This window comes from Capsicum annuum, chromosome 3, assembly GCF_002878395.1.
Source record: "Capsicum annuum cultivar UCD-10X-F1 chromosome 3, UCD10Xv1.1, whole genome shotgun sequence".
Lineage (NCBI taxonomy): Eukaryota > Viridiplantae > Streptophyta > Magnoliopsida > Solanales > Solanaceae > Capsicum > Capsicum annuum.
The window spans coordinates 172,972,198-172,998,201 of NC_061113.1; the positions used below are offsets into that span (position 1 = coordinate 172,972,198).

At 37.6% G+C, this 26,004-nt stretch overlaps 1 protein-coding gene across 3 annotated transcripts in view; it reads left to right on the top strand.

The window, feature by feature from the left end:
- The window catches only part of LOC107863691 (acetolactate synthase small subunit 1, chloroplastic), a 40,270-nt gene extending 33,004 nt beyond the window's left edge, over positions 1 to 7,266 (top strand). The window contains exons 10-12 of one of the 3 annotated variants that reach the window (XR_007053107.1): positions 1,358 to 1,433; positions 5,405 to 5,557; positions 6,049 to 6,120. Coding sequence is in view for 2 of the 3 variants with exons in the window: in XM_016709751.2 (XP_016565237.1) it covers positions 5,405 to 5,557; positions 6,049 to 6,114; positions 6,960 to 7,043 (303 nt within the window). In the remaining variant the exon portion in view is untranslated. Of the gene's footprint in view, positions 1 to 1,357; positions 1,434 to 2,502; positions 2,730 to 5,404; positions 5,558 to 6,048; positions 6,121 to 6,959 lie in introns of those variants that run through there. The other 2 variants (XM_016709751.2, XM_016709752.2) reach the window with 2 other exon arrangements.
- The last annotated feature ends 18,738 nt before the right edge of the window (positions 7,267 to 26,004 follow it).

Below are 26,004 nucleotides of genomic sequence, written 5' to 3' on the forward strand. Positions count from 1 at the left end.
CCCCACCCCCATTTCTTCATCTTCTTTGTAACCCCCATCCCCACCCATTTCTTCATCTTCGTACTCCACCACCCGTTTCTCCATTACTTCAAATCCCTTACTTTATCTCCATTACTTCAATGCTTCTCAACTCCGTATCACCATTTTTGATTTTCATATTTGTTCAAAAATCCCAAAAATTGCAGCTATATTGGTTTCCATTAATTGAAAATTCAATTGGTATTTTTCTATCGAACAAGGTCATTCGTCAATTGCTTATTAATTTTCTCAATTCTCACGTCTTGTGCTTATTGAAAATTCATCAAATTCGATGAATAATTCAATTGAACAATTCTGATGAAGAATTCGATTTCGTGTAATTAAAGAATTCAATCTTACCAAATTCGATGAATTCAATTTGGCCATCTTGAGTTGGAGAATTTTGTTGTTGAAATGAAGTTGATGCCATTGTTGATTGAGTTGATGCTCATTGAGGCATTTTGTTGAATAGGTGCTGGGTTGAATTCGGATTTCGTTGAGGCATTTCGTCGAACAAGTGGTGGTTCTGAACATTTTGTTCATATTTGACTCCAATGGTGGATTTTTTCAGGTGTGGGGATTGAAGAAGAAATAAGTTGGGGGGTGGGGCGCTAGACGAGGAGGAGGAGCGGGGGCTGCATTTGTAGGGTAGGGGGTGGGGGTGAGGGCCGGAAGAGGAGAAACATAAAGAGGGGCGGGGTGGGGGTGGGTGTGTGTGAAGAAGAAAGAAAATAGGGGTGAGGGGGTGTCTTTTTTATTTAATATATATATAAATATATATATAATTATATATATATATATAAATAAATATATATATAATTATAACTATATATAAATAAAATAGTATATATATATATATATATTTTTTTTTTAAAATATATTAAAATAATATGTAGGGGATTAATTTTTTTTAGAAAAATAGTAATTTCTTACGTGGCAATGACGTGGCATTAAAGTGGCGCTGATGTGGGCGAGTGTAACACACTCTCCATTGTGAGAGTGGTATTCAGTTTTGAGGGGCGAAAATAATATACTTTAAAGATGTTAAGGGGGTAAATAAACAGAAGTTTAGTTTAAGTGCTAAAGTTAGTTGAGCGGACAAGTTCAGGGGGTTTTACGACTTTTCTCCTTTAAATTCCTAGACCTTAGGGGTTGATTTGGCCCCGTTTTAAGCACTATTTGTGCTAAACTTTTGAGAATATATTTCTTGTCTTTTGAGGGACCTCGTGAAGGATTTAATTTTGGATTTCGTTTGCGGGCTCGTTATCGACCCGACCCTTTATATAGCAATATGGGTCTCGTTTTACTCCTAATGACATGTAGATTACTATTTTGATAGCATGATGGTGTTTGGGATCGTGGAGCAAAGACGGACGATTTGTGGACGATTTCAGGATTTGCGATTTGGTATCGAGGTAGGGTTCAATCTACTCTTCTCCATGAGATAGTGTATGATATATATTGCATGCTAGGGATGATTTATGAGCTTTTGATACTAAAAATGATGTTTTAGAAATTAGATAGGGATTGATTCTGGTCCATGATTTTTCTAATTCTTTTAACCACTTGTAGTGTGAGTGGTTAATGCATGGTGTTTGGTATTGGTTAATGAAATGCTTTACTTGCTTATTGAATTGACCGAGTTGTTTCTAAATGTGAGATGTTCTGGTATTTGGAATGCTCTCAAGGGATATTGGTGAAATAGGGCAAGCAGTGTCTGGGATTTAGTACATGGATAATTATTGTTCCCTTAAGGTCATGTCTAGAGGGTGGATGCATCACCCATAACGTGTATATATGAGGGTCAGGTGAGTATATGGGTTTCATGAGTGAATAAGGATTTCAACTTATATGCTTGGTTTGTGTGTATATATTGGGACTCCATGTGATCCAGGTATTGGTCATGTATTTCGAGATTCTTGCTGTTAGTGTCAAGGTTGTTGACATGGTTGTGGTTTAGCTGCGTAATTGTTTTCGACTTAGCTTGATTTGATTTGACTTGGTGATAGCCTGTATCGTTAGCTGATCTTTAAGTGCTTGTTGTTGCTACATGCCGAATGTATGTTGGTTAGGGCATGGATTACTTTGGGACATTATTGTGTGAACCCTTTTGGTTTTATTCTTACTCTTAGTAGGGCTTATATATTGTGTTACTCATGGTGGTGGAAGCCCACTGGGTTGTGAGCTAATTTGATAGTTCTAGGTCGACAGGATATGAAATGGGCCGTTAAGGGGTGAACCAGGTTTGGTGGTCTGGGTAATAGGATCGTGGAAGGAGGGTAGAGTGGTGTCTCGGGACATATGAAGGGTTTATAGAGGGAGTGAAAGGAAATCGTGTGGGTTGAGGAATGAGTTCATCTGCATGCATGTTCCTTGGATATCTATGTTATATTTGTGTAATCTGATTCGGGTCCACCGATGAGGCTTATCAGTACATGTGGTTTGTACTAATGCTATACTTGCTATACCCTTTATGGGGTATAGTCTTTTTGCAGGGATCAGTGATGGTTTCATGATTGTGCGGTAGTGATCATCCAACAACTCCCATTCAATCTTGGTGGAAGTTGTGTCCTTGCTATTCTTTAGTTTCTCTTAGTAGCTCTTGTACCTGTAGACTAGATCCTAGGGTAGTTTCATTTCCATGTTTAAATTGTAATAATCAGTTGTAATAAAGGTGGTTATTTTCTGTTAATAAAGACTTTTGCATGATATGGTACCAGGTGGTAAAAGATTTTATTATCTAGATGAATTAGAGTAGGTGCCCTCACGATGCGGTAATTTGGATCGTGCAGAGGTATTAGGTGGGCAATGCTAGGAAGAGCATTTAAAGTCTTGACAAGCTGCAACACAGGGTAAAATGCAATACAAACAGAGGCACATGGAAAATTGTCCCAACAACAATTTGGTGGACAATATGGTAGAAGAGGAACTTGAAGTGTTTTATGATACAAGCTACCCCTTGCAAAGATTCAAAATGAATTGTATTCTATTTGTTTTTGGTGCAAGTTACATACATTGTCCCAACAATATTTTGGTGGACAATATGGAAGGAGAGGAAAGTGTTTTGTAGATACAAGCTACCCCTTGCAAAGATTCAAAAGAACTTTACATTTGTTTTTGGTGCAAGTTAGAATATATAGATGATCTATTTTTAATTATTGATATTCTAAGTTCCTTATAAGAACGAAGTTTCAGTAAATTTTAGAGAGGGACGAAACACTCTCATTTTTGGTTCCAACACCTAGGTCTAAGTCAATCCCAAAAGCTAGCTCATGCGAGGAGGATTGCCCAAGTCCACAGATCTCCAGTCCATTCCCCAATCAATGTGGAACTTTCACCTACTTAACATCTTCCTTCAAGCCCAGTCGGGAACCTGAATAGGGATGGACATGGTTATGATACCATGTAAAGATATGACATCTGGGCCTAACTCCTCCCATTGAGCTAGCTTTTGGGGTGTGAGTTAGGTTCAAGACCTAATTTTACATGATATCTGTGCTTCTACAGTCTTGTTAAAGTATCAAAGAGCTTCCGGTGTCGGTGGGTGACTATAATCCATATATGCCGCTCGTCTGACCGATGATTATGTTAACAAAAGTTGGGTCACCATATATCTTTTTGGCGACTATTTCCTCATATCTGATTTGCGTAGCATCGTGCATCTCTTCTGACTACTTCTCATATTTATTTTGCGTAGCATCGTGCATCTTTTCAAACTACTTTCTCATATCTGAGTTGCATAGTATCTTGTGTCTTTTCGGTGACTCCTCAAATCTGATTTGCGTAGTTTTCTGCGTCTTTTCGGTGACTCCTCAGATATGATTTATGTAGGGTCGTTCCATCATCCTAAACCTACCCATATAATTTCTCTTTTTCAGTAGGGTCTTGCCATCATCCTGGCCGTACCCATATAATTTCTCTTTGTTAGACGGATCATGCCGTCATTCTAACCCTACCCGTATAATTTTTCTTTTCAGTAGACTTGTACCGTCATTCCGACCCTACCCATGTAATTTTTCTTTTCCAGTAGGATCGTGCCATCATTCCGACCCTACCCACATAATTTTTTCTCAGATTGTGATCACTTTTTAGCCTTCATATCTAATGATCCAGTACCATGTTCCGGCCAGTTTTTTGATGACTTTCTCTTTCAAGATCTACTTCTCTTGATTTCGAGATGACCCATATATTTTATACCATTTCTTGGTAATTTTCCAGGGACAGATACTTTCTGGCGACGTTTATAATTTTTCCAACCACTTTTTCCGTTTGTTCCTTTTCGACTGACGTCTCCAGACGTCTAGGGCAGTTCTTACAATTTGTTGCAGATATCTTCACCAAGTCCCGCACCGATCCTCGTTTTAGTTACATCCATAACAAGCTTGGTACATATGCCTTATATGCACCAACTTGAGGGAGAGTGTTAGAATATGAGTAGGAATACGAATGACATAATCCTACTTGGAAAGTGATTGTATTGTAGTGTCCAATTTGGAAAGGGATTGGAATGTACTGTGTGTAAATAGGGACTCAGTGTACTAATGTAGGAACAACAATTCAATAATATTTTTCTCCTGTATTTCTCACAATTATTTATATACAGATTTGTCACCTTCTAAAAAATAAGCATTGAACTGTTCATGCTTTTATTGGACAGTTGATGTGTATGTCATCTTACACATATCAGGGCTTGATGTGTATGCTTTAGATTTAGTATTGCACGTTACTCCTGTTAGTATTTGAAACTACAGTGAGTCTGTTATGCGTTATGACGTTTAATGAGTAGTGTTTTCAGAATCTGTCAAATGGGTGATCTTTATTCCTTCTACTTCTTCTTTTTATGTAGATTGGGGCTACACAAAAAAGCACATAAAAATACCATGTCAGGCACCTTATTGTGCCATGTTCGTAGAATTTTCAAACCATTCATGTCTTACAAGGAACGATTGGTCTATCTTTGAAAATGAATATGATTTGAAATTGTTTCTCGGTTTTAGAACCAACCCCGGGAACAGTAAACAATCTTTTGGTCCTGATGTGGACCTACTTCTCTGGTTAAAATGCATATTCTGACAATTTTTAAATTTTTCTAAAAGGCAAGCACATTTATTTTTCTGCGGATGTTGTCAAAATCCTTCATCCTTTTTATTTATTAAAGAAAAATAAGATCCAATAATTTGTTGTCCAAACAAAAACCAAACAAACAAAGATAATTCATTTCCAATCCAAGAACCAAGTATCTGTATTACTGTGGTAAAAACAATGTTGCCATCCTGGTACATGCAACAACTTGTCAGGATACTATCAGTCTGAGATTGCATTGTTAATTGCATTCCTGTTTGCGAATGAGCAGAAAATGATGAATGGATTTGTTGCATCTGTTCAGGTTCGGGATATGACTCACCACCCATTTGCCGAGAGAGAACTAATGTTAATAAAGATTGCTGTGAATGCTGCAGCACGCCGCAATGTTCTTGATATTGCCAGCATTTTCAGAGCAAAAGCTGTTGATGTGTCTGACCATACTATAACTCTTGAGGTGAAGATTCATTTGCAGTAGTCTTTTAAATATCTTCTCTTGACTTGATTTACAGGCTGTCTTTGGTACTGGGTGTATGGTATGCGTATCTGGTTAACACAAGAAACATTGTGTTATTAAATTTCTGATATCGAGTTTTGGTTTTAAAGTGCGCTTGCTTCATCCACCATTTCCCCACCTTGTTAGTTTAAGTAGAAATACATCATTCACAGCTGATACTTAAATCACTTCCATAAGGTTTTGCACTTCTATGAAGAAATTGGCATGGACCAGCTATTGCTTTTATGAACATGCAATCATTCACCATTTCCATTTTGATCTCTCAGACAAAGTGGTGATGGTGGATCAGTTTTTTGGTTCTTTATGTTGTTCAAAGTAGCACTCTTAAGCGCTGTCCTGAAGAAAAAAGTTTGGATGAGAGCTTTTATCCAATGCGGATGAAGCTTCTCTAGGCCATTTTAATGAGCTATTGCTTTCTTTGCTTTGTCCAGCTTACAGGAGATCTGGATAAGATGGTTGCTTTGCAGCGGCTATTAGAGCCTTATGGTATTTGTGAGGTCAGTTACTTATTCCAATCCTGTTATTTCAATATCAAAATCATTGTCCAGTAATATGCAGTGCTTCTGCTTGACAAAATGAGGTTGTAAGAAGGGCTTCGAAGTACAGTGATTGTGGTAGGGATGGAGTGTTATGGGGAATTGTAATACAAAGGGATAAGGGTCACTATAATGACTAGGCTTTACTATAATTTTTAGTTATTTGTTTGGTTCATGAGATTCAGAGAAGAGGAATCAAATGAAACATTCCAGCTTATGTTCAGTTAATGGAATGAAGTTGATAAGTGTTGAATCTTTGTGAAGAGATGCTATTGACCTATATGTATTCCAATGCTAACTATGAATTTTTCCGTCAAATTTAGCAAAATTAAGATAGGAGGACATTGAATAAGCATCAGAAAGGGACAAAAACAAGAAAGGAAAAAGGAGAGTGGGAAGCATGAGGGAAAGGGGGAGGAGGGAGAAGGGATGTGAGAGAGAGTTTGGTCACCGTATGGTGTGCCTAATAGTTTGGTCACCATATGGTGTGCCTATGCAGAAGCTTAAACTACTTGCTCAATAAAGGGAAATACAGTAAGTCAAGTTTAATGCCATACTAATGACTAGATTTCAATTCACAATCCATAGGGAAACACATAATATTGTGTTCCTTATTTAGCCTGCCTAATGAGCAGTTATGACTGAGTTCAGGCAGATTACAGTGGCTAAAAACCATGCATACCGTGCTACCATGTTCTGTATATTTCTCTAAAGTACTATGTTCATGAGGCCAATATGAAACCTTTGATTTTCCTTAATGCTTGTGTATTTTGATGCCGAGCTTCCTGTCCTGATTAATCTAACAGGTAGCGCGAACAGGACGTCTGGCGCTGGTACGTGAATCAGGTGTGGATTCAAAGTACCTACGAGGATATTCTTACCCGTTGTAGTCTAAAATCTTTGAGCTTGAGGAATATGCCTGCTCTTCATGTAAATGTGTGTGAACATGGATGGCTGAATTAAGTTCCACGATACAGAGATGGCCTCCTGGCCCATGTGCGACTCTGTTGCTTTCAGATCAAGTTCTCTTTCGTAGTACATTGTGTTTCATGTTTTTAGGTAGTTGCAATCTATATATTTTTTTATAAATAAAATGGTGTTTTAAAACCGGTACATGGCGAGTCTGATATCTTTCGTGTGAAAAAGGAAAATCTAGTCTTCAGATACAATGAGTTTTCAGCTCCCTCGTCTTTTTTTTTAAATGCATCTAGTAGAGTTGACTTGCACTTCACAGAAAAGAACAATGAATTACTAGTAAGACGTGACTTTAGCCTTATTGACTTTTTTATAGGTGGTAATGTAACATTTTGATTGTTTCTCTCTTATTTATGATGTTTGTCTTCGGCTAACTTTTATGATGTTCGTCTTCGGCTACTTTTTCTGTTAATGCCTGTTTTATCCGGCCTCTACCTTAGGTGAATATTTGACCATTTGAAGCTTGAAAAGGTTGAATTTGTGAGGACTGTTTCAAACATCTTAGGTTGTACGACTAAGACCAAATCGACAACTAGATGGTTAATATTTATGTAATCCTTCTAATAGGTAGTTTTGCTTTTTTATGCCGTCTTTTATTTTTTCTTAGAACAAATAGGCTACTTCGATTGTTATTTTTCCTTTTTTTTTTTTTTTTTAAGTTTTTCTCATCCTTAGTTTTTTTCTTTTCTCCTCTCAACTTCTATTTTTTAAATTTTTTTCTTTTTCTGTTTTACTTTGATTTTTTTTTTGTTTTTTCTCAAACCTTTTTTTCTCTCCTTTCTCCTTTCTCCTCTGAACTTTATTTTTTTTTAGTTTTTGTCTTTTTAATTTTTCTTTTATTTTTATTTTTTCCCTTTTATGTCAACTTTTATTTTTTTTCCCTTTTCTCCTCAACTTTTATAATTTATCTTTTTTTTTTTTTTTAATTTTTCTTTAATTTTTTCAAACTTTTTTTTTTTGTTTTTTTTTTTTTTCTTCAATTCCTTATAAACAAGAAGTTACGCTTCATAGATAAGAGTTGACACTTTCACATTCTATTTTGATTTATGATATGTTTTATAAGGCAAGATTTAAGGATTTAAATAACACATTACATTCTATGAGTAAGAGTTGATGCTATTACATTGTGTTTTGATTTATGAGATGTTTTATTACGTTTCATGGGTAGAGTTGACACAATTACATTGTGTTCTGATTTATGAGACGTTTTATAACTCTTTACCTTAGAGGTAAGACTTAGTTCAATGAACTTTCAAACAACAAATTATTCTTTATGGGCAAGAGTTGACATTACCGCATTATTTCTTGATTTATGAGATTTTCTATAATTCTTGCCTTAGAGGCATGATTTCCAAGGATTTTCAAACAACAAGTTACGTACATTGGGTAAAAGTTAACATTACCACATTGTGATTTTTACTTATGAAATGCCCTATAACTCTTTTGCCTAGAGTCGAGACTTTCAAGGACCATCAAACAAGAAGTTATGTTCCATGGACAAGAGTTGACACTACCATATTGTGTATTGATTTATGAGATGCTCTGTAACTCTTCCTTTAGAGACAATAATTAGATCAAGTACTTTCAAGTAACAAGTTACGTCCTATGGGCAAGAGTTGACACTACCACCTTATGTTTTGATTTATGAGATGTTCTATAACTCTTGACTTACAGGTAAGACTTAACCCAGAGACTTTTAAACATGTTATGCCCCATGGGTCAAAGTTGACGCTACCATATTATATCTTGATTTATGAGATGTTCTATGGCTCTTGCCTTAAAGCCACGATTTAGTCCAAGAACTTTCAGACATCAAGCTATGCTCTATGGGCAAAGTTGACAATGCCACATCGTGTTTTGATATATGAGATGTTCTATAACTCTAGCCTTAGAGACAAGATTAAGCCCACAAGTTACGCTCCATGGGTAAGAGTTAACACTATTATGTTGTGTTTTGATTTATTTGATGCTCTACTAGTCTTGCCTCTAAAATAAGACGTAGCCCAAGAACAAACCAAAAAAACAAGTCACGCCTAATGGCAAGTGTTGACATTATGTCACGATCTGATTTACGAGTCATGATGGCCCCTACTAAACCCCGTCAGAAGGTAAGTTGAATTATAACCCGGAGCTATTTGTGATGGGTTAACTTGGTCGAAATTTCCTCAAAAGAGCGAATTAGGCAATTCAACACAAGAAATAAGAAAGGTAATAGAAATAGTCTAAAGGTAGCCGTAATATAGAAAATCATCCCACAACCTGATAGAGTCAGTATAAGAGCCATTATACAACCTAAGTTACACAATCAATACAATTCTGTCTCGAAACTAGAGACTAGACATAAGTAAGATAGTAGGAAATGGGGTAACTCCAACTCCAAAAGCTCACCCTTTCTTTGGAATCTAACACAGGGCGATCCTTGAATCAACGCCGACAACTGGTACTCGGATCTGCATAAAAAAGGTACAGAAGTGTAGTATGAGTACCAATACCACGGGTATTTAGTAGGCATCATCGGCCGATTGAGCTAAATCATGATACCAATACTATAAAGTGTAAGATAACATAACTAAATTAAGGTAGAGACAAATCTGAATTAACTCTAGCATCGTTGTGCATAAATAAGTAAATAAATCAATATAATAACATAACATGACATAAGGGATCAAACATATGCAATCATAACTACAAAATTATGCAATCATAACTACAAAATTCGCTCCCATAAGCTAATTAGTGCGGAAAGTAAATAATCCAACGCAAGCCCTTATAATCTTGGTGGATACAAACAAGATAACACCACTCGGGCCATCAACATCTTTCAACTCTCTATATACTACTAGAATTCATTTATATTATGTCGCATTATAACCATTTCCTCATTTTCAGACTTAGCCTGAATCACTATCGCCAATCTCACACCCTGATACGTCATATCCTAATAAGTTTATCATCATAGTATAATGTGTATATTTGAACTCAAATTGATAAATATAATCAATAGTCGGACTTGAATCGATAAATATATCATCAATGTTATAATCATTCTTCGAACTTGAATTGGGTAAATATCATAATCATCCCTTGGACTCGAATCGGGGATATATCATCAATATCATAATCATCCTCCGAATTCGAACCAAGTATATATCATCAATATCATTATCATCCCCCGAACTCGAATTGGGTAAATATCATCAATATCACAATCATGATCAATAGTATCAACAATATCATAAGTACAACATAATCAATAGGCATCAACTCTCAACATCAATTATCATAACCGTTAAGTGTCAAGGTTTCTCAATATTACCTCCATGGGCATTTCAAGCGTTTAAAAAATGTATAAAGGTCTACAAGAGCTAACATGTATCTTGGCCTAAGATGGGTCAAGGACCCGCTTCTAGTCTTCGAAGTTCCATTTTAGGTAAATTCTATCTGAACTAGATAGAGGTATCTAAGTTCACTTTTTAGATATCACTAGGTTGTCATTAGCCCTAAGATAGGAATTTTGACTAAAACATGAGCAACTAGATCAATTATGCCTAAATTATGATTTTCGAGTAGCTTAGAAGGTCCAACTAATCCCAAGTATTTCCATTCATCACACCAACACCTAAAACCTATCTCAAATCTAATACAATATATAGACATACTATGAATTAGCTCAATCTAACAAGGAGATAAATCTAACCTACCTGAACGCCAAAGAAAGCTTAAAAGATTAGCTAAATCACCGCCTTTTCCTTTCAGAAGCTTTCGTAAGATGCCAAGCTATCAATATCATATTCTACTCATCAATACGAGAATAATGATATCATATTGAACCATTGTGCTTCGAGTCCAAAAATCACATCAAAATCTCATGTGGGTCCCATTTACGAAAATCATATTTCTGAAGCTAACCTAACACTCCCTTATGCTCAAGGAGTAATTAACCTAAAAAATTGGTGAAGTCTGAGATACTTTAGGGCTAAAAACAAGACTCCAACTTTTGGGGATTTTGAACAAGAAAAGGGGAAAATCAACTATGAATTCAAAGAAATCTTACCACAAATTCGAAGGAAAATCGCGTAATAATCGTTAATCAAGATTTCCAAACAAGCTTCAATCCTAAGTTTTCCCTCTCTTTTAAGGTTCTAGTCTCTAGAGAATAGGTGAGAAATGGGCAAAACGGGCTGAAAGGTGTCTATTTATACCCATCCTAGGTGCTCGGGTGTCGCTATCGCGACCCAAACCTCGCAATCGCCACATATTGTGGTTGTCCGAGCCAGTCGCGATCGCGACATATACACCTCGATCGCGAAACCTGGTGACTGCCAAGGGTATTGCTTAGCGATTGCACTAAATACAGTTGAGACTTTAGAATTTTCTAAGTCTCCGCCAAGCCTTCCGAATTCATTCAAAATCTTGTATATGCAAATGGACTATACAACCACATCAAATTGGACGTTCCAGACTCAACGACACAGTCAAAATTTCTATACGAGGTCATCTCATAAAAAGTAGGTCCCACACTCATTTCCCATTTTCTTCAGTTTTCAACCAATAGGTCGAAATGAGCTCGGTTGTATCAGGACCCAAATCAAGAGGCCTTCTAGCCTAAAACCGACATTTCGAAGCTGTTGGAACAGTCAGAATTGGCATACGAGGTCGTTTGACTAAATTTTTTTCTCGGTGGCCATTTGGAACCAGCAAAGACTTTAAAACAGGGATTTGACTTTCAAACCAAATGAATTACAAGGTAATTGAATTGTCAGCCCCAACAAGTCATAAATGACTTGGGGAAGCTATAGAAAAGCTCTAATGATGAAAATAAGTGAAAACATGGGAAATGACCTGAAAGGTCATTATAATATCCACTACCACAAAAACTTTTGTCTGCGAAAGTTAAAGGGTTAGAATGTCCCCAAAGTCTCAAACAGGTGAGGATACTCGATCTGCATCTCGCTCTCAATCTCTCAAGTAGACTCTTCCATTGGACGGTGCCTCCACTGAGCCTTAACTAGGAGAATCTCCCTAGCATAACCGCTTGACATTGCTAACCAAAATGAGCACAAACTCCTTTACGAAGGTCAAATGCTTGTCCAACTGGATTGAATCCCACTAAAGCACATAAGATGGATCCGAAATGTATCGCCACAACATTAAAGCATGAAACACTGGATGAAAAACAACAAAATGTGGAGGTAAGGCTAACTCATAAACCACCCCACCAACTGTGCGAAGAATCTCGAAAGGTCCAATATACCTGGGGCTGAGCTTTGCCCTTTCTCTCGAATCTCATCACACCCTTCATGAGCGACACATGAAGAAATACCCGATCACCAACTCCAAATCTCAAGGCACGAAGCCTATGGTCTGCATAGGCCTTCTGCCTACTTTAAGCCGGTCTCAACCTATCCTGAATCACCCTGACTCTATCCAATGACTCCTGAAGCAAATCAGTACCATGTGGTTGAATTTCGGAAGTCTTAAACCACCCTATCAGAGAATAATATCTCCTACCATACAAGACCTCAGAAGACGCTATCTTAATACTCGAATGATAACTGTTATTATATGAGAACTCTACCAAGGATAAATTCTCCTCCCAACATATGCTCGGAGCATATCCCCAAAAACCCAAATAGTCCACTTGGACTGGCCATCTGTCTGTGGATGAAAGGCCGTTCTAAGATCCACCTGAGTACCCAGCTCCTCCTAAAAAGCTTCCAAAAGTTAGAAGTGAACACGAAATCCCAATCCAAAATAATAGATATAGGAACACCATGCAGAAAGACTATCTCCCGCACACAGATACGGGCCAAACTTTTGGCACTGAAGTACATATGAATAGGAATGAAATATGTCGACTTGGTCAACCGGTCCAAAATAACCCAAATACCATTAGAATCATGAGAAGTGTGAGGCAAACCACTAACGAAATCCATGGTGATCCGCTCCTATTTCTACTCGAGAATGGGTAATCTCTGAGTCAAACCACCTGGTCGCTGATGCTCGGCCTCAACTGCTGACAACTAAGGCAACGAGCTACAAAGTCTACCACATCTCTCTTCATACCGCTCCACCAATAATGATGTCTCAAATCCCTATACAACTTAGCTATGCTCGAATGAATAGAATATCTAGAGCTGTGAGCCTCAAGCAGAATCAACTGAATTAAGTCATCGATCCTCGAAACACAAATGCGACTATCAAACCTCAAAACACCCTCCGAATCTATGGCGATCCTCTTGGACTCACCATTCAACACCTGATCACAGAGAAAATGAAGCCTACTATCCTCAAATTAATGATCCTAAACTGCTCAAATAGTGAGGACCTAGCCTCAATTCTAGCAAGAATCCTCCTCGGGTCTGAAATATCAAGACGAACCGGCAAGTTGGCTAAGGAATGAATGTCCCGTGCCAACAACCTCTGAGAAACTGAAATGCAAGCCACGCTACCCATACTCATTGCCTTTCGACTTAAGGAAGCTGCTACCACATTCGCCTTGCCCAGATGATACAAGATCGAGATATCATAATCCTTAAGTAACTCCATCCATATACACTGTCTAGCATTAAGATCCCTCTGGGTCATAAGATGCCGAAGACTAGGATGATCAGTGAAAATCTCACAATGCACCTCATAAAGATAATGCCTTCAAATTTTAAGTGCAAAAAATATCGTTGCCAACTCCAAATCATGAGTGGCGTAGTTGCGCTTATGCACCTTAAGCTGCCTCAAAACATAAGCAATAACACGACCTTGTTACATCAATACACAACCTAAACCAATACCAAAAGCATCACAATACACGGTGAATCCCTCACCTTCAATAGAAAAAGCCAAAATAGAAGCTTAAGTAAGAAACTCCTTAAGCTTTCCAAAGCTCGACTCATACTCCTTGGACCATCGGAAAGGGACCTTCTATTGAATCAATCTCGTCATCGATGCTGAAATAGTAGCAAATCCCTTGACGAATCATTTATAATAATCGGCCAAGACAATAAAGCTACTAATCTCAATCGGAGATATAGGCCTAGCCTAATCACGAATGTCCTCAATCTTTGTCGGTCTATCATAATCCCATCCTTAGACACTACATGACCAAGAAATATCACCAACTTTAGCCAAAACTCACATTTTGAGAATTTGAAAAAAAGCACATGATCTCTTAAAGTTTAGAGCACAATCCTCAAATGCTGCGCGTGCTACTCTCTACTCCTCAAATACACAAGGATGTCATCGATGAAAACAATCACGAAGGAATTCAAATAAGGTCTGAACACTTGATTCATCAAGTCCATGAACGCGACTGAGTTATTAGTCAACCCAAATGACATTACCAAGAACTCATAATGACCATAATGGGTCCTAAAGGCTGTCTTCAGGATATCCTCAGCTCGAATCCTCAACTGATGGTAACTAGATCTCAAATCAATACTATAAAACATTGCTGAACTCTAAAGTTGGTCGAACAAGTCATCTTCACTGTTACCTTGTTGTGCTGCCTATAATCAATACACATGCACATGGAGCTATCTTTCTTCACAAACAACACAGGATCTCCCCAAGGAGACACATCCGGTCTAATAAAACCCTTACCAAAAAGATCCCGAAGCTGAGAATTCAGTTCTCTAAGCTCGACATGAGCCATATGATATGGTACCATAGAAATAGATCGGGTGGCAGGCTCGAGATCAATAACAAACTCAATCTTACAGATAGGGGGAATACTAGGTAGGTCGGTAGGAAACATACAAGAAACTTATGAACTACAGGAATAGAGTCAAGCAATGGACTCTCCATACTAACATCATGAATATAAGCGAGATAAGACTCGCAACCCCTCGAAATAAGCCTTCTAGCATGCATATAATAAATAATCCCCTTTAGCTCACAGCTAACAACTCTTTGCCACACGATCGAAAATATGCCAACTATCTTGGCAAAGCATTCTATGACCGCATAATAATGAGATAACCAATCCATACCCAGAATCACATCAAAATCCAGCATATCCAATATAATAAGATCAACATGAGTATCAACATCTTTAATAATCATAACGCAGGATCTAAACGCCCGATCCACTACTAAGGAATCACTCACGAGAGTAGATACACATAATGGCAAAAATAATAAATCCCAAGATAACTCTAACTATGGAGCAAAATAAGTAGACACATAAAAATAAATGGATCCTAGATCAAATAAAGCAAAGGTCTGACTGACGGCACACCAGAGTTGTACCTGTGAAAAAAACATTCGAAGACTTATCCTCGGGTCTAGCAAGTATCGCATACAACTGATCATGCCCGCCACCTGGCTGGGCTCCTATTCGATCACCTCCCCTACCTTTTCGAGAACCATCTTGAGAGCCCCGAGGACCATCTCTATGACTATGTGAACCACCTCTAGTTGAGGGATGAATTGCTTTAATAAGGGGAACACTCTGAGTTGAAGCAACAACTGCCCTCACGACTAGGGCACTTTCGAGCATAATGATGAAAAGATCCACAACTATTAACATGCTCCTTGAGCTGAACCAGAACGAATAGATCCTATTGTCACGGAGTAACCACCACAACTAGAATAGCCAAAAAATGAACCCCTCGAAGGCTAACCACCAACTGACAGCGCCTAAGCGTACACACAAGTGTATGTGGTCTACCAAGTAATATAATGGCCTTCAATAAAGTCAAATATCAATCCCACAAGGACTTGATCTAACAAATATTCAATTCTAATTTACTATTAAGATTAGAGTGGTGCAACGTAACCAATAGAGTTTTGAATATTTGTAAACTAAAGTAAAGTAAACAGTGCGTAAAGCAAAGACTCGAGACAATCAATGGAGGAAAGCCCAAGGTTAAGGCACTTTGAACAATCATACTATGCTATTGAACTTCATCCATTAGATTGCTTATCTTGGTTGTTGATTCGTACGGTTTATCACATGATCATGGTCTCCCGACCTCTAATTGTCTACCTAACTTGGACATTACAACTATATCGTTGAGCGGGGATGTAATAATCCAATGAAGTGCTTAAAGCTATCATCCTACTTGTGAACCAAGTAAGGCTTCTAGGTACATCCCTGTCCTCATTGCTAATTCACATTTTTTATTTCATAAAAGAATATGAACCTTACTCTATTCATCCCCATGTTCTATCTTCCTATTCTCCCTCTCGAGATTCAAAGGTTGACAACATATGTATTCTAAGGGTGCACAATCCTTAAAATTGTTAAAACAAGGATGAACAAACAACCAAATATGATAAGCAATCAAAACAAATTCAATTCATAACAATAACAAACATGTTCTTGGCCTTAACCCCGAAAAAGGGGCGTTTAGCCACTAATTGACATAATCATCATCCAAGTATTTGAATTCATGATCAAATCTATTAAGAAGCTAAAATAAAGAATAATAAAACCTAATTTTCATGTGCAACCGCCTCCTCTCCAGTCCCAAGACATCAAAAATTCTTTTAATTTATCTCACGGTTCCTTTTATAGCTGGGTAAAATTTTCCCGCTTTTGTACTTCACCGCATCGCGGTATTGTCCTCATTGCTATAAGCTCCGCGATGCGGCCTAATCACGTTGATCTACTGGAATCCACCACTTCGATATTTCACCTCTCACCGCAATGCGGTGCTAACACGTTGAGCTTCTGGAAATCAACACTTGTTATTTTATCCTTCATCGCGACGTGACCTTGGTTCATAGGTCCTTTATTCTCATCACGTTGTGTCTTATGCTCTCATTGATCACTCCAAGACCTTTTTGTGATGTTTCCACTTGATTTGAAGCTTGTCTATCCTTCATGTATCATCATAATCAACTCACCAAGCAACCTATACATTACACATCTCAAATTAAAGCTCAAAACAACACAACATCCGAGACAATGAACTAGAAACTCAACCAAGAAGACTAGCTCTCTTGTCTTGACTCTAAATTATCAATTTGAACCCAAACTCGTGTGAAAACATCTTTAAACCTTATAAGCACATACTTGAAAACTTAGATACACATTTTATTCATTATTAACACATAAGGCACCTGAATTATCCTCAAAACAAGACTAAACAAGCTAGGATAACCACACTAGAGTGCATAAATACACCCAACATCACTACCCCACACTTAAAGTCTTGTTCATCCCCGAACAACTCTTCACTATGAGCACCATGTTCTTAGGTGGCTCTATATTTCTACTACAAGCAAGACACTCAAGCTAGTACTACAATGACTACACAAAATGCAAGTTACTACAATATTATGTTATGTGCACAATTGAAAGTTCAAGAACACTACTTAAAAACATCCTAGCCTCAAGAATTGACTCGCCTTGTTGGTAAACTCATGCACATAGTTCAATAAAAGACATCATATAAATCACCCACATTCATCAAACATGTCAAGAGAGTTACCTATAATCACTCATATAAATGCAGTTATCACAGAATAGGTACGAAAATCAAGTTACGCTCACTCTCATAAGGAATTCACAAGCTACATTTAATGAACCATAGGCTTTCCCTTAGTGTAGTACTCGACTAATACCAGAATGATGAAGCTTAGGATCAAATAGGTCTTTAATGGTTGAAATGTAAGCTAAGGGACGGGTAGGAACTATTTTGGCTAGAATAGTGACTAACTTCCCTATGCGCTTTAATACATCACATTTTTTTCTTTTTCTTAATCAACTCACCTTCAACAACCAAATTACCCCACTTCTATCTACCTATATCTTTAGTTTTCACCCTATTTTTTAAGCTCATTCATGTTTACTATGGTGGGAGTATTTTATGCACACCTTATTTAATTTGAACAAATTTTTATTCTTTTCATTACTTAACTCCCCACCACAGCACCTCTCACATTTTTTTAACACCAGTATCTAACACTTAGGGGCTTCAATTTCACCTTTTTCTTTTTGGATTTCAAACTCATTGCTCACTTAATCTTTGCATTAAAGTGCTTAGAAGCCTTTTGGATCAAATTAAGGTCAATTAAGAAAAGTGATTAGGCTACATATGAGGCTGCCAAAGAATAAGCTAAAGGCTCAATAGGGTTAACTAGGATTATGCACAAGGGTAGGTAAAAAGAAGATATAAAACATGGCTATCAAAGAAATGCCTAAATCGTCTCCTGAACCCACACTCTTTATTTCGCTTTGGACACACACTAGACAAGTTCTAGACATCACACGCACCAAGGAATATTCAAATACCTCACATCACATATGACACTGCTCAACTTTAAGTAGGATCATCATAGACTCTCAACTAGATATCACGTGAATTCAACTTTAAGCCATCGAGTTCAAGAGTCATAATCATGAGCCTAGGAGTCTAAAAAATAGTCCTTCACACAATCAACATGCTCTTTACAACCAACACACTTTTATCATGCAGTCAAATATAGTACTAACAAGAACATCCCATGCTTATTCCTAACCTAAAAAATTTAAAATTACTCCTAAAAATGAGAATTTCCCCACCCCACACTTAAAGATCTACTTTGTCCCCAAAGTATGCTTTAAAGTAGAGATAGAAATACTTCCTAAGGCCTCCAGGACTAGCTAGTAGCATTTTTACACATAAAGAGGGTCCGGGGACCTCACACCCAGTCTTTGCCATGCTCCTTAGCTCAGGTTTTCTGGTACTCAGTATTTCTATCAAACTGTGACTCAACGAAAATAAAACTAGTGAAGTAAAAACTAAACTACTAAAAATAAAACATACCTACTTAACTTGGGTTGCCTCCCAAGCAGTGCCTGATTTTGTGTCGTGGCACGACTCAACTCAACTTAACCAAATTCCTTCATCCTTTTCCTCACACTTGTAGGCCATCTTCTTATTCATTTTTGACCTCTTGAGTGTGAAATCTCAGGGTCAACAGCTTTCTCAACTATAGCTTTTTTAGTCTCATCAATCTGCATCATGTTGGGCTTAGGTGGTTGTTTCTTAGGCTGCTTAATGAGGAAGTCCGAAGAGGTATTTTGTGGAACAGGCTCCACCATCCCACACTTATCCCTTTCAATCACAGTAATAATGCACAAGCCTTTATATAGGGATAGTGTGTTAAGAGGTTTGTACACTTTAAAAACCCCCTCTTCATCCTTTAATCTTATTGTGAGCATGCCCTTTCTCACATCAATCGAAGCTTCTCCTGTCGCTAAGAAAGGACATCCCAAAATAACTGGTACTCTTTCATCTGCCTTAAAATCTAAAACAATAAAGTCAGCAGGAATAATAAACTTATCAACCTGTATGAGAACATCCTCTATCACTCCTTCAGGATGGGCTATGATCCCGTTTGCCAGCTGCAGTAGCATAGAGCTTGATCTAGGCTTTCCCAAGCCCAATATGTTGAACAATGATAGGGGAATCAAGTTGATACTTTCCCCTAAATCACTAAGTGCATAGACCACCTTGTTGTTGTAAAATTTCCAGGGTCCTTAAGCTTTTTAGGCATCTTTTGAATCACCACAAAGCTACACTCCTCAGTGAATTCTACTATTTTAGCATCCTATAACTTAACATTATTAGCAACCACATCCTTCAAGTACTTAACATACTTGGGTATTCTCTGCAAAACATCTAAAAAAGGTAAATTAATGTAAAGCTCTCTGAACCTGTCAAAGAACTTCTTAAAGCATGCATCCTCCTTTGCCTTTATATGATTCTATGGGAAAGGTAGTGGTGGGATCCTAGTCACTTCTTCAACAACTTTTTCTTTCAAGTACTTAGACTTTCTTGAATTTTCAGCAACTTGGTCATTTACTTGTTTAGGACTCGAATCAGTATCTACCTCCTTAGTTTTCTTTAAAGGTTCTCCATGAAGATCTTTACCACTCCTCAAAGTGATTGGCATAACTTGTTTTGGATTTTCAGTATCACTCGTAACCCACCTTGCGGCTTGGTATTTTGTGCCTGCTGTATTTGACCTAACTGCAACTCCAAGCTCCTTGTAATGGTCTGCTGATTCTTCATATATTTTGCCAATTTTGATTGAGCAGCTAGAATCTGTTTCATCATCTCATCTAAATTACTGTTTGTGGTCTAATTCAATTAAGATTAGGGTTGCTGAAACTGCTTCTGCTGGGTGTTCCATTGCTGATTTAATGGCTGAGCCTGCCACTTTATGTTGTAGGCATTCCCATAGTTAGCCTCTGAACATTGCCCATAAACATCACAGACTCAGGATTTACAGCACACATATCTGCAGAGTGACCACCATTTCCACACACCACACACCAAGTGCTTGTCTACTGAATTGCATTTACTGTGGCTGCTGGCAGTGTAGCACCCAATTTCATATTGCTGAGCTGTGTAGTCAACTAATTTTGTAATGCAACAACCTAGGCAAATATTGTGGTAAACTGATCTACCTCCAAAACACCAGTAACCTTCTTTGTAGCATTCCTTGAGTATGAATGCCACTCAGGATTACCTTGTGCAGTTCGATTCAACAAAGTATACAACTCATCATACGTCATCTCCAGAGCTTGACCACCTGCAGCTGAATCTAACAAAATCTTTGAGTTATGGTCAAGTGCCTCAACAAAAGTATAAGCCTATACCTCGTTGGACTACTGATAATTTGGATAGTACCGAAGAAGAGTCTTAAAATGCTCCTAAGCATGATATAAATTTTTGTATGCGTTCTGTTTGGAGCACACAATCTCACTACGAAGTCTCCCAGTCTTGTCAGACGTGAAAAATCAGATGAGAAATCCCCAGCTAAGTCATCCCATGATGTGAATTTGCCGGCTCAGCATTTAACCACTTCTTCGCTTCCCCCAACAGTAAAAAGGGGAATAGTGTCAGCTTCACATAGTCAGTTGACGCACCCGTAGGGATGAATGTGTCACTGATCTCTAAAAAATTTTGTAGGTGGACTTGTGGATCTTCATGTGAAAGCCTTGTGAATTGTCCACTGCCGATCAGAAGCTGTACCATATTCTGTTTAAGCTCAAAATTACCTCTAGCAATCGGTTTCTAAAAATGGGAGGTCAAATTTGTCGGAAGTGGGATTTCCACTTCTCTAACTGTCCAGCGGGCTGGTTGTTTTTCAGCCATGATAGTAGGATTCTCTTGATGTTCTTCGATTTGAGGAATATGGGGGAGAAGGATTGCTTCTCTCCTTTGTTGATGGAAGCATTGCTCAAGTTCGGGGCTTGGTTCAACTAATTCTCAATCCTTTGCTAGCTTACTACTTTGAAAACCTGTTTCCTGCAAATACAAAAACAAGACCAAGTGTAAAGCACCAAAGTAATTGCAAAAAGAAAAACTAAAAGTAAAATAGTTGCCAAATTACACGTTCCACGGCAATGACACCAAAAATTTGATAGCGCCCAAGTGCACACGCAAGTGTACGTGGTCTACCAAGTAATATAATGTCCTTCAAGAAAGCCAAATATCGAACTCATAGGGACTTTACCTAACAAATATTCAATTCTAATTTACTATTAAGATTAGAGTGGTGCAGCGTAACCAATAGAGTTTATAATATTTGTAAACTAAAGTAAAGTAAATAGTACGTAAAGTAAAGACTTGATACAATCAATGGAGGAAAACCTAGGGTTAAGGTACTTCGAACAGTCATACTACGCTATTGAACTTCATTTGTTAGATTGCTTATCTTGGTTATTGATTTGTAGGGTTTATCACATGATCATGGTCTCCCAACCTCTAATCGTCTACCTAACTGGACATTGCAACTACATCGTTGAGCAGGGATGTAATAATCTAATTAAGTGCTTAAAGCTATCATCCTACATATGAACCAAGCAAGGCTTCTAGGTACATCCTTGTCCTAGTTGCTAATTCAAATTCTTTATTTCATAAAAGAATATGAACTTTACTTTATTCATCCCCATGTTCTATCTTCTTATTCCCCTCCCGAGATCAAAAGGTTTACAATATATGTATTCTAAGGTTACACAATCCTTAAAATTGTTAAAACAAGAATGAACAAACCACCAAATACGATAAGCAATCAAAACAAATTCAATTCATAACAATAGCAAACATGTTCTTGGCCTTAACCCCGAAAAGAAGGCGTTTAGCCACTAATTGACATAATCATCATCCAATTATTTGAATTCATGATAAAATCTATTAAAAAACTAAAACAAAGAATAATAAGACCTAATTTTCATTTGCAGCCACCTCCTCTTTAATTCCAAGATGTCAAAAGTTCTTTTAATTGATCTCACATGTACTTTTTATAGTTGGGTAAAATTTTTCTGCTTTTGTACCTTACCGAGTCGTGGTATTGTCCATATCGTTATAAGCTTCGCATCGTAGCCTAATTGCGTTGATCTACTGGAATCCACCACTTCGATATTTGACCTCTTACCACAGCGCAGTGCTAACGCGTTGAGCTTTTGGAAATCAGCACTAGTCATTTTATCCTTCACTGCGATGCGGTCTTTTCTCCCAGGTCCTCTATTCTCATCACATTGTGTCTTATGCTCTCGTTGATCACTCCAAGCCCTTTTTGTGATGTTTCCACTTGTTTTTAAACTTGTCTATCCTTCATGTATCATCATAATTAACTCACTAAGCAACCTATATATTACACACCTCAAATTAAAGCTCAAAACAACATAGCATTCAAGACAATGAACTAGAAACTTAACCAAGAACAATAGCTTTCTTGTCTAGACTCTAAATGATCAATTTGAACCCAAACTCGTGTGAAAACATCTTTAAACCTTATAAGCACATACTTGAACACTTAGATGCACATTTAATTCATTATTAACAAATAAGGCACCTGAATTATCCTCTAAACAAGACTAAAAAAGCTAGGATAACCACACTAGAGTACATAAATACACCCAACATCACCAACCTGACCAGGGCGATCACTAGCACTAAATTGACCTTCATGAGTAATATGAAGAGCTATTTGAACTGGTCGACTGGGCTAACTTTGAGGCTGATACTGTGGATGTGGAGGATATCTACCAACCTCTTAATCGAGAACTACTACGGCTCCCACTAAAACTGCCTTGATATCTAGGTCTCTTGTCGTTTCCCCCTTGGGCGTCACGATGCATCTCATCCATCACCTGAGCATGATCAGAAACTTTAGCAAAATACCTACCCACAACAACCAAACTCTGAGTAGACATATGGAAAGGAAGTCTCAATCCTCATACAAAGCAATGAACTCTCTCATACTCAGTATCCAGAATAGAAGTAGCATGCCTAGAAAACTTATAAAACTGAGCCTCATACTCTACAACTGTGATGAAGCCTTGCTTCAATCTAGATAATTGATCCCTCAAATAATCTCTAAGGCTGCGAGGCATATACTTCTCCAAAAACATCTCAGAGAACTAAGCCCAAGTCAAAAGAGAAGATCCAGCTGGTCTAGAGTCCATATAATCTCTCCACCAATGTCGAGCAACTAAGTCCAACTTAAAGGTAGTGTAATCCATACCACGAGTCTTAACTAGGTCAAAATTATGGATCCTATCTTCACAAGCAATCAGAAACTCATATGCATCCTTACCCGGTGCACCAGAAAATCTAGGCGGAGCCAATCTCAAGAATCTACCAACATCTTTTGCTCTTTAATAGACATAGAAGATTGGGAAACCACTGGATGAGCAATAACCTATCGAGCAACTACTGGCATAGGAGGGACCTTAACTCTGAGAGTTGTAGCTATAGGCTGCGCCCCCGCCTCCATACCACTCTGATCTATAGACTGTGCCCCATTAGAAGACGCACCGCCAACCAAACCCAAAAGCTTAACCAAAGTATCCTTAAGAACTAAAGAAGAAATAAACACCGATGGAGCCTAGGATGGTCCCTGGCCCACCACTGGTTAAGGCGAAAGAATCTCTGGCTTAAGAGCGGCAATAGGGTCTAGTGAAGACCTCTTATCTTGGTCCCTAGCTGAGGACACATCTCGAGGTTGTGCACAATTTCTGGGTCATCGATGAGCAGGGGTAGGATCCCTAGGCTCGGTCTCAGGACCCTTTCTCATATAGCGGTGCCACATGTCCTAGCCATCAGTGAAAGAGTGAAATCAAAGGAATATTCTATAAATCAACTCAAACTCTTAGCACAAAATGAGTAAAAGAACTAAAGAACACCTAAGAATGTCCTGTATTGTCATGAAGATAGGAAACTGATGCCGTGGTTCTGATTTGTAGGACTCTACTAGACACATGCTCTTGTACCAATAATATCAATGAAACTTTGGCTCTAATACAAATTTGTTACGACCCGATTTATGAGTTATGATAGAACTTACTAAACTCCTTTAGTAAGCTGAACCATAATCTAGACCTATTCGTAATGGATTAACTTGGTGGAAATTGCTTTAAAAGGGCGAATTAGACAATTCAGGTCAAGAAATAAGCAAGGCACTAGAAATAGTCTAAAGGTAGCTATATTATAGAAAACCATTCCGCAACCTAGTAGAGCCAGTACAAGAGCTACTATAAATACAATCAAAGTCTAAAATAGTCAATACAATCTTGTCTCGAAACTAGAAACTAGACATAAGTAAGATAGAAAGAAATAGGGAAACTCTGACTCCAAGAGCTCACCTTTGGAATCTAGCACAACGTGATCCTCGAATCAATGGCGGCAACTGGTACTCGAATCTACACCAAAAAGGTACAAAAGTGTAGTGTGAGTACCAACACCACTGATACTTAGTTGGCATCATCGTCCAATTATGCTAAATCATGATACAAATTTGATAAAGTGCAAGATAACATAACTAAGTCAAGGTAGAGACAAACCTAAATCGATTCCAACATCGCTGTGCATAAATAAGTAAATAAATTCGAATAATAACATAATATGACATAAAAGATCAAACACATACAATCTTTACTATGAAATTGGCCCCTATAAGCCAATTAGTGTGGAAAGTAAATAATCCAATGCAAACCCCCATAAGCTTGGTGGATACAAGCAAGATAATACCACCCGAGCTACCATCATCTCTCAACTCTCAATATACCACTAGAATCCATTCATATCATGCCACATTATAATTATTTCCTTATTTTCAGACTTAGCTAGAATCACTATAGCCAATCTCACACCCCGATATCTTCATATCATAATAAGTATATCATTATAGTGTAATGTGTATATACAAACTCAAACCGGTATAGATTATCAATAGCTGAACTTGGATAAAAAACATATCAACAGTGTCATTATCCTTCAGACTCAAACTGGGTAAAAATCTTTAGTATCATAATCATACTCCGAAATTGAATAGGGCATATATTATCAATATCATAATCATCCTACGAAATCAAACCGAGAATATATCATCAATATCATGATCATCCTTCGAACTCAAACTGAATAAATATCATCAATATTATAATCACAATTATCATCAATATTATTAGTAATATCATAAGTAATAGCATAATCAATAGGCACCAACTCTCAATATCAACCATCATAACCATCAAGTGTCAAGGTTTATAAATATTACCTCTATGGGCATTTCAAGCATCTAACAATCATATAAAGGTCTACAAGAGCTAACATGTATCTTGGCCTAAGGTAGGCTAATGACCCACTTCTAATCCTTGAAGTTTTATTTTAGGTAAATTCTACCCAAACTTGGTTAAGATATCTAAATTCACTTTTAGATGTTGACTAGGTCTTTATTAGCCCTAAGATAGGAATTTTGCCTAAAACATGAGAAGCTGTATCAATTATTCCTAAATTGTAATTTTTGGTTAGCCTAGAAGGTCTAACTAATCCCAAGTATTGCCATTCATCACACAAACACCTAAACCCTATCCCAAATCTAACAAAATGTCATAGACATACTATGAATTAGCTCAATCTAATAAGTAGATAAACC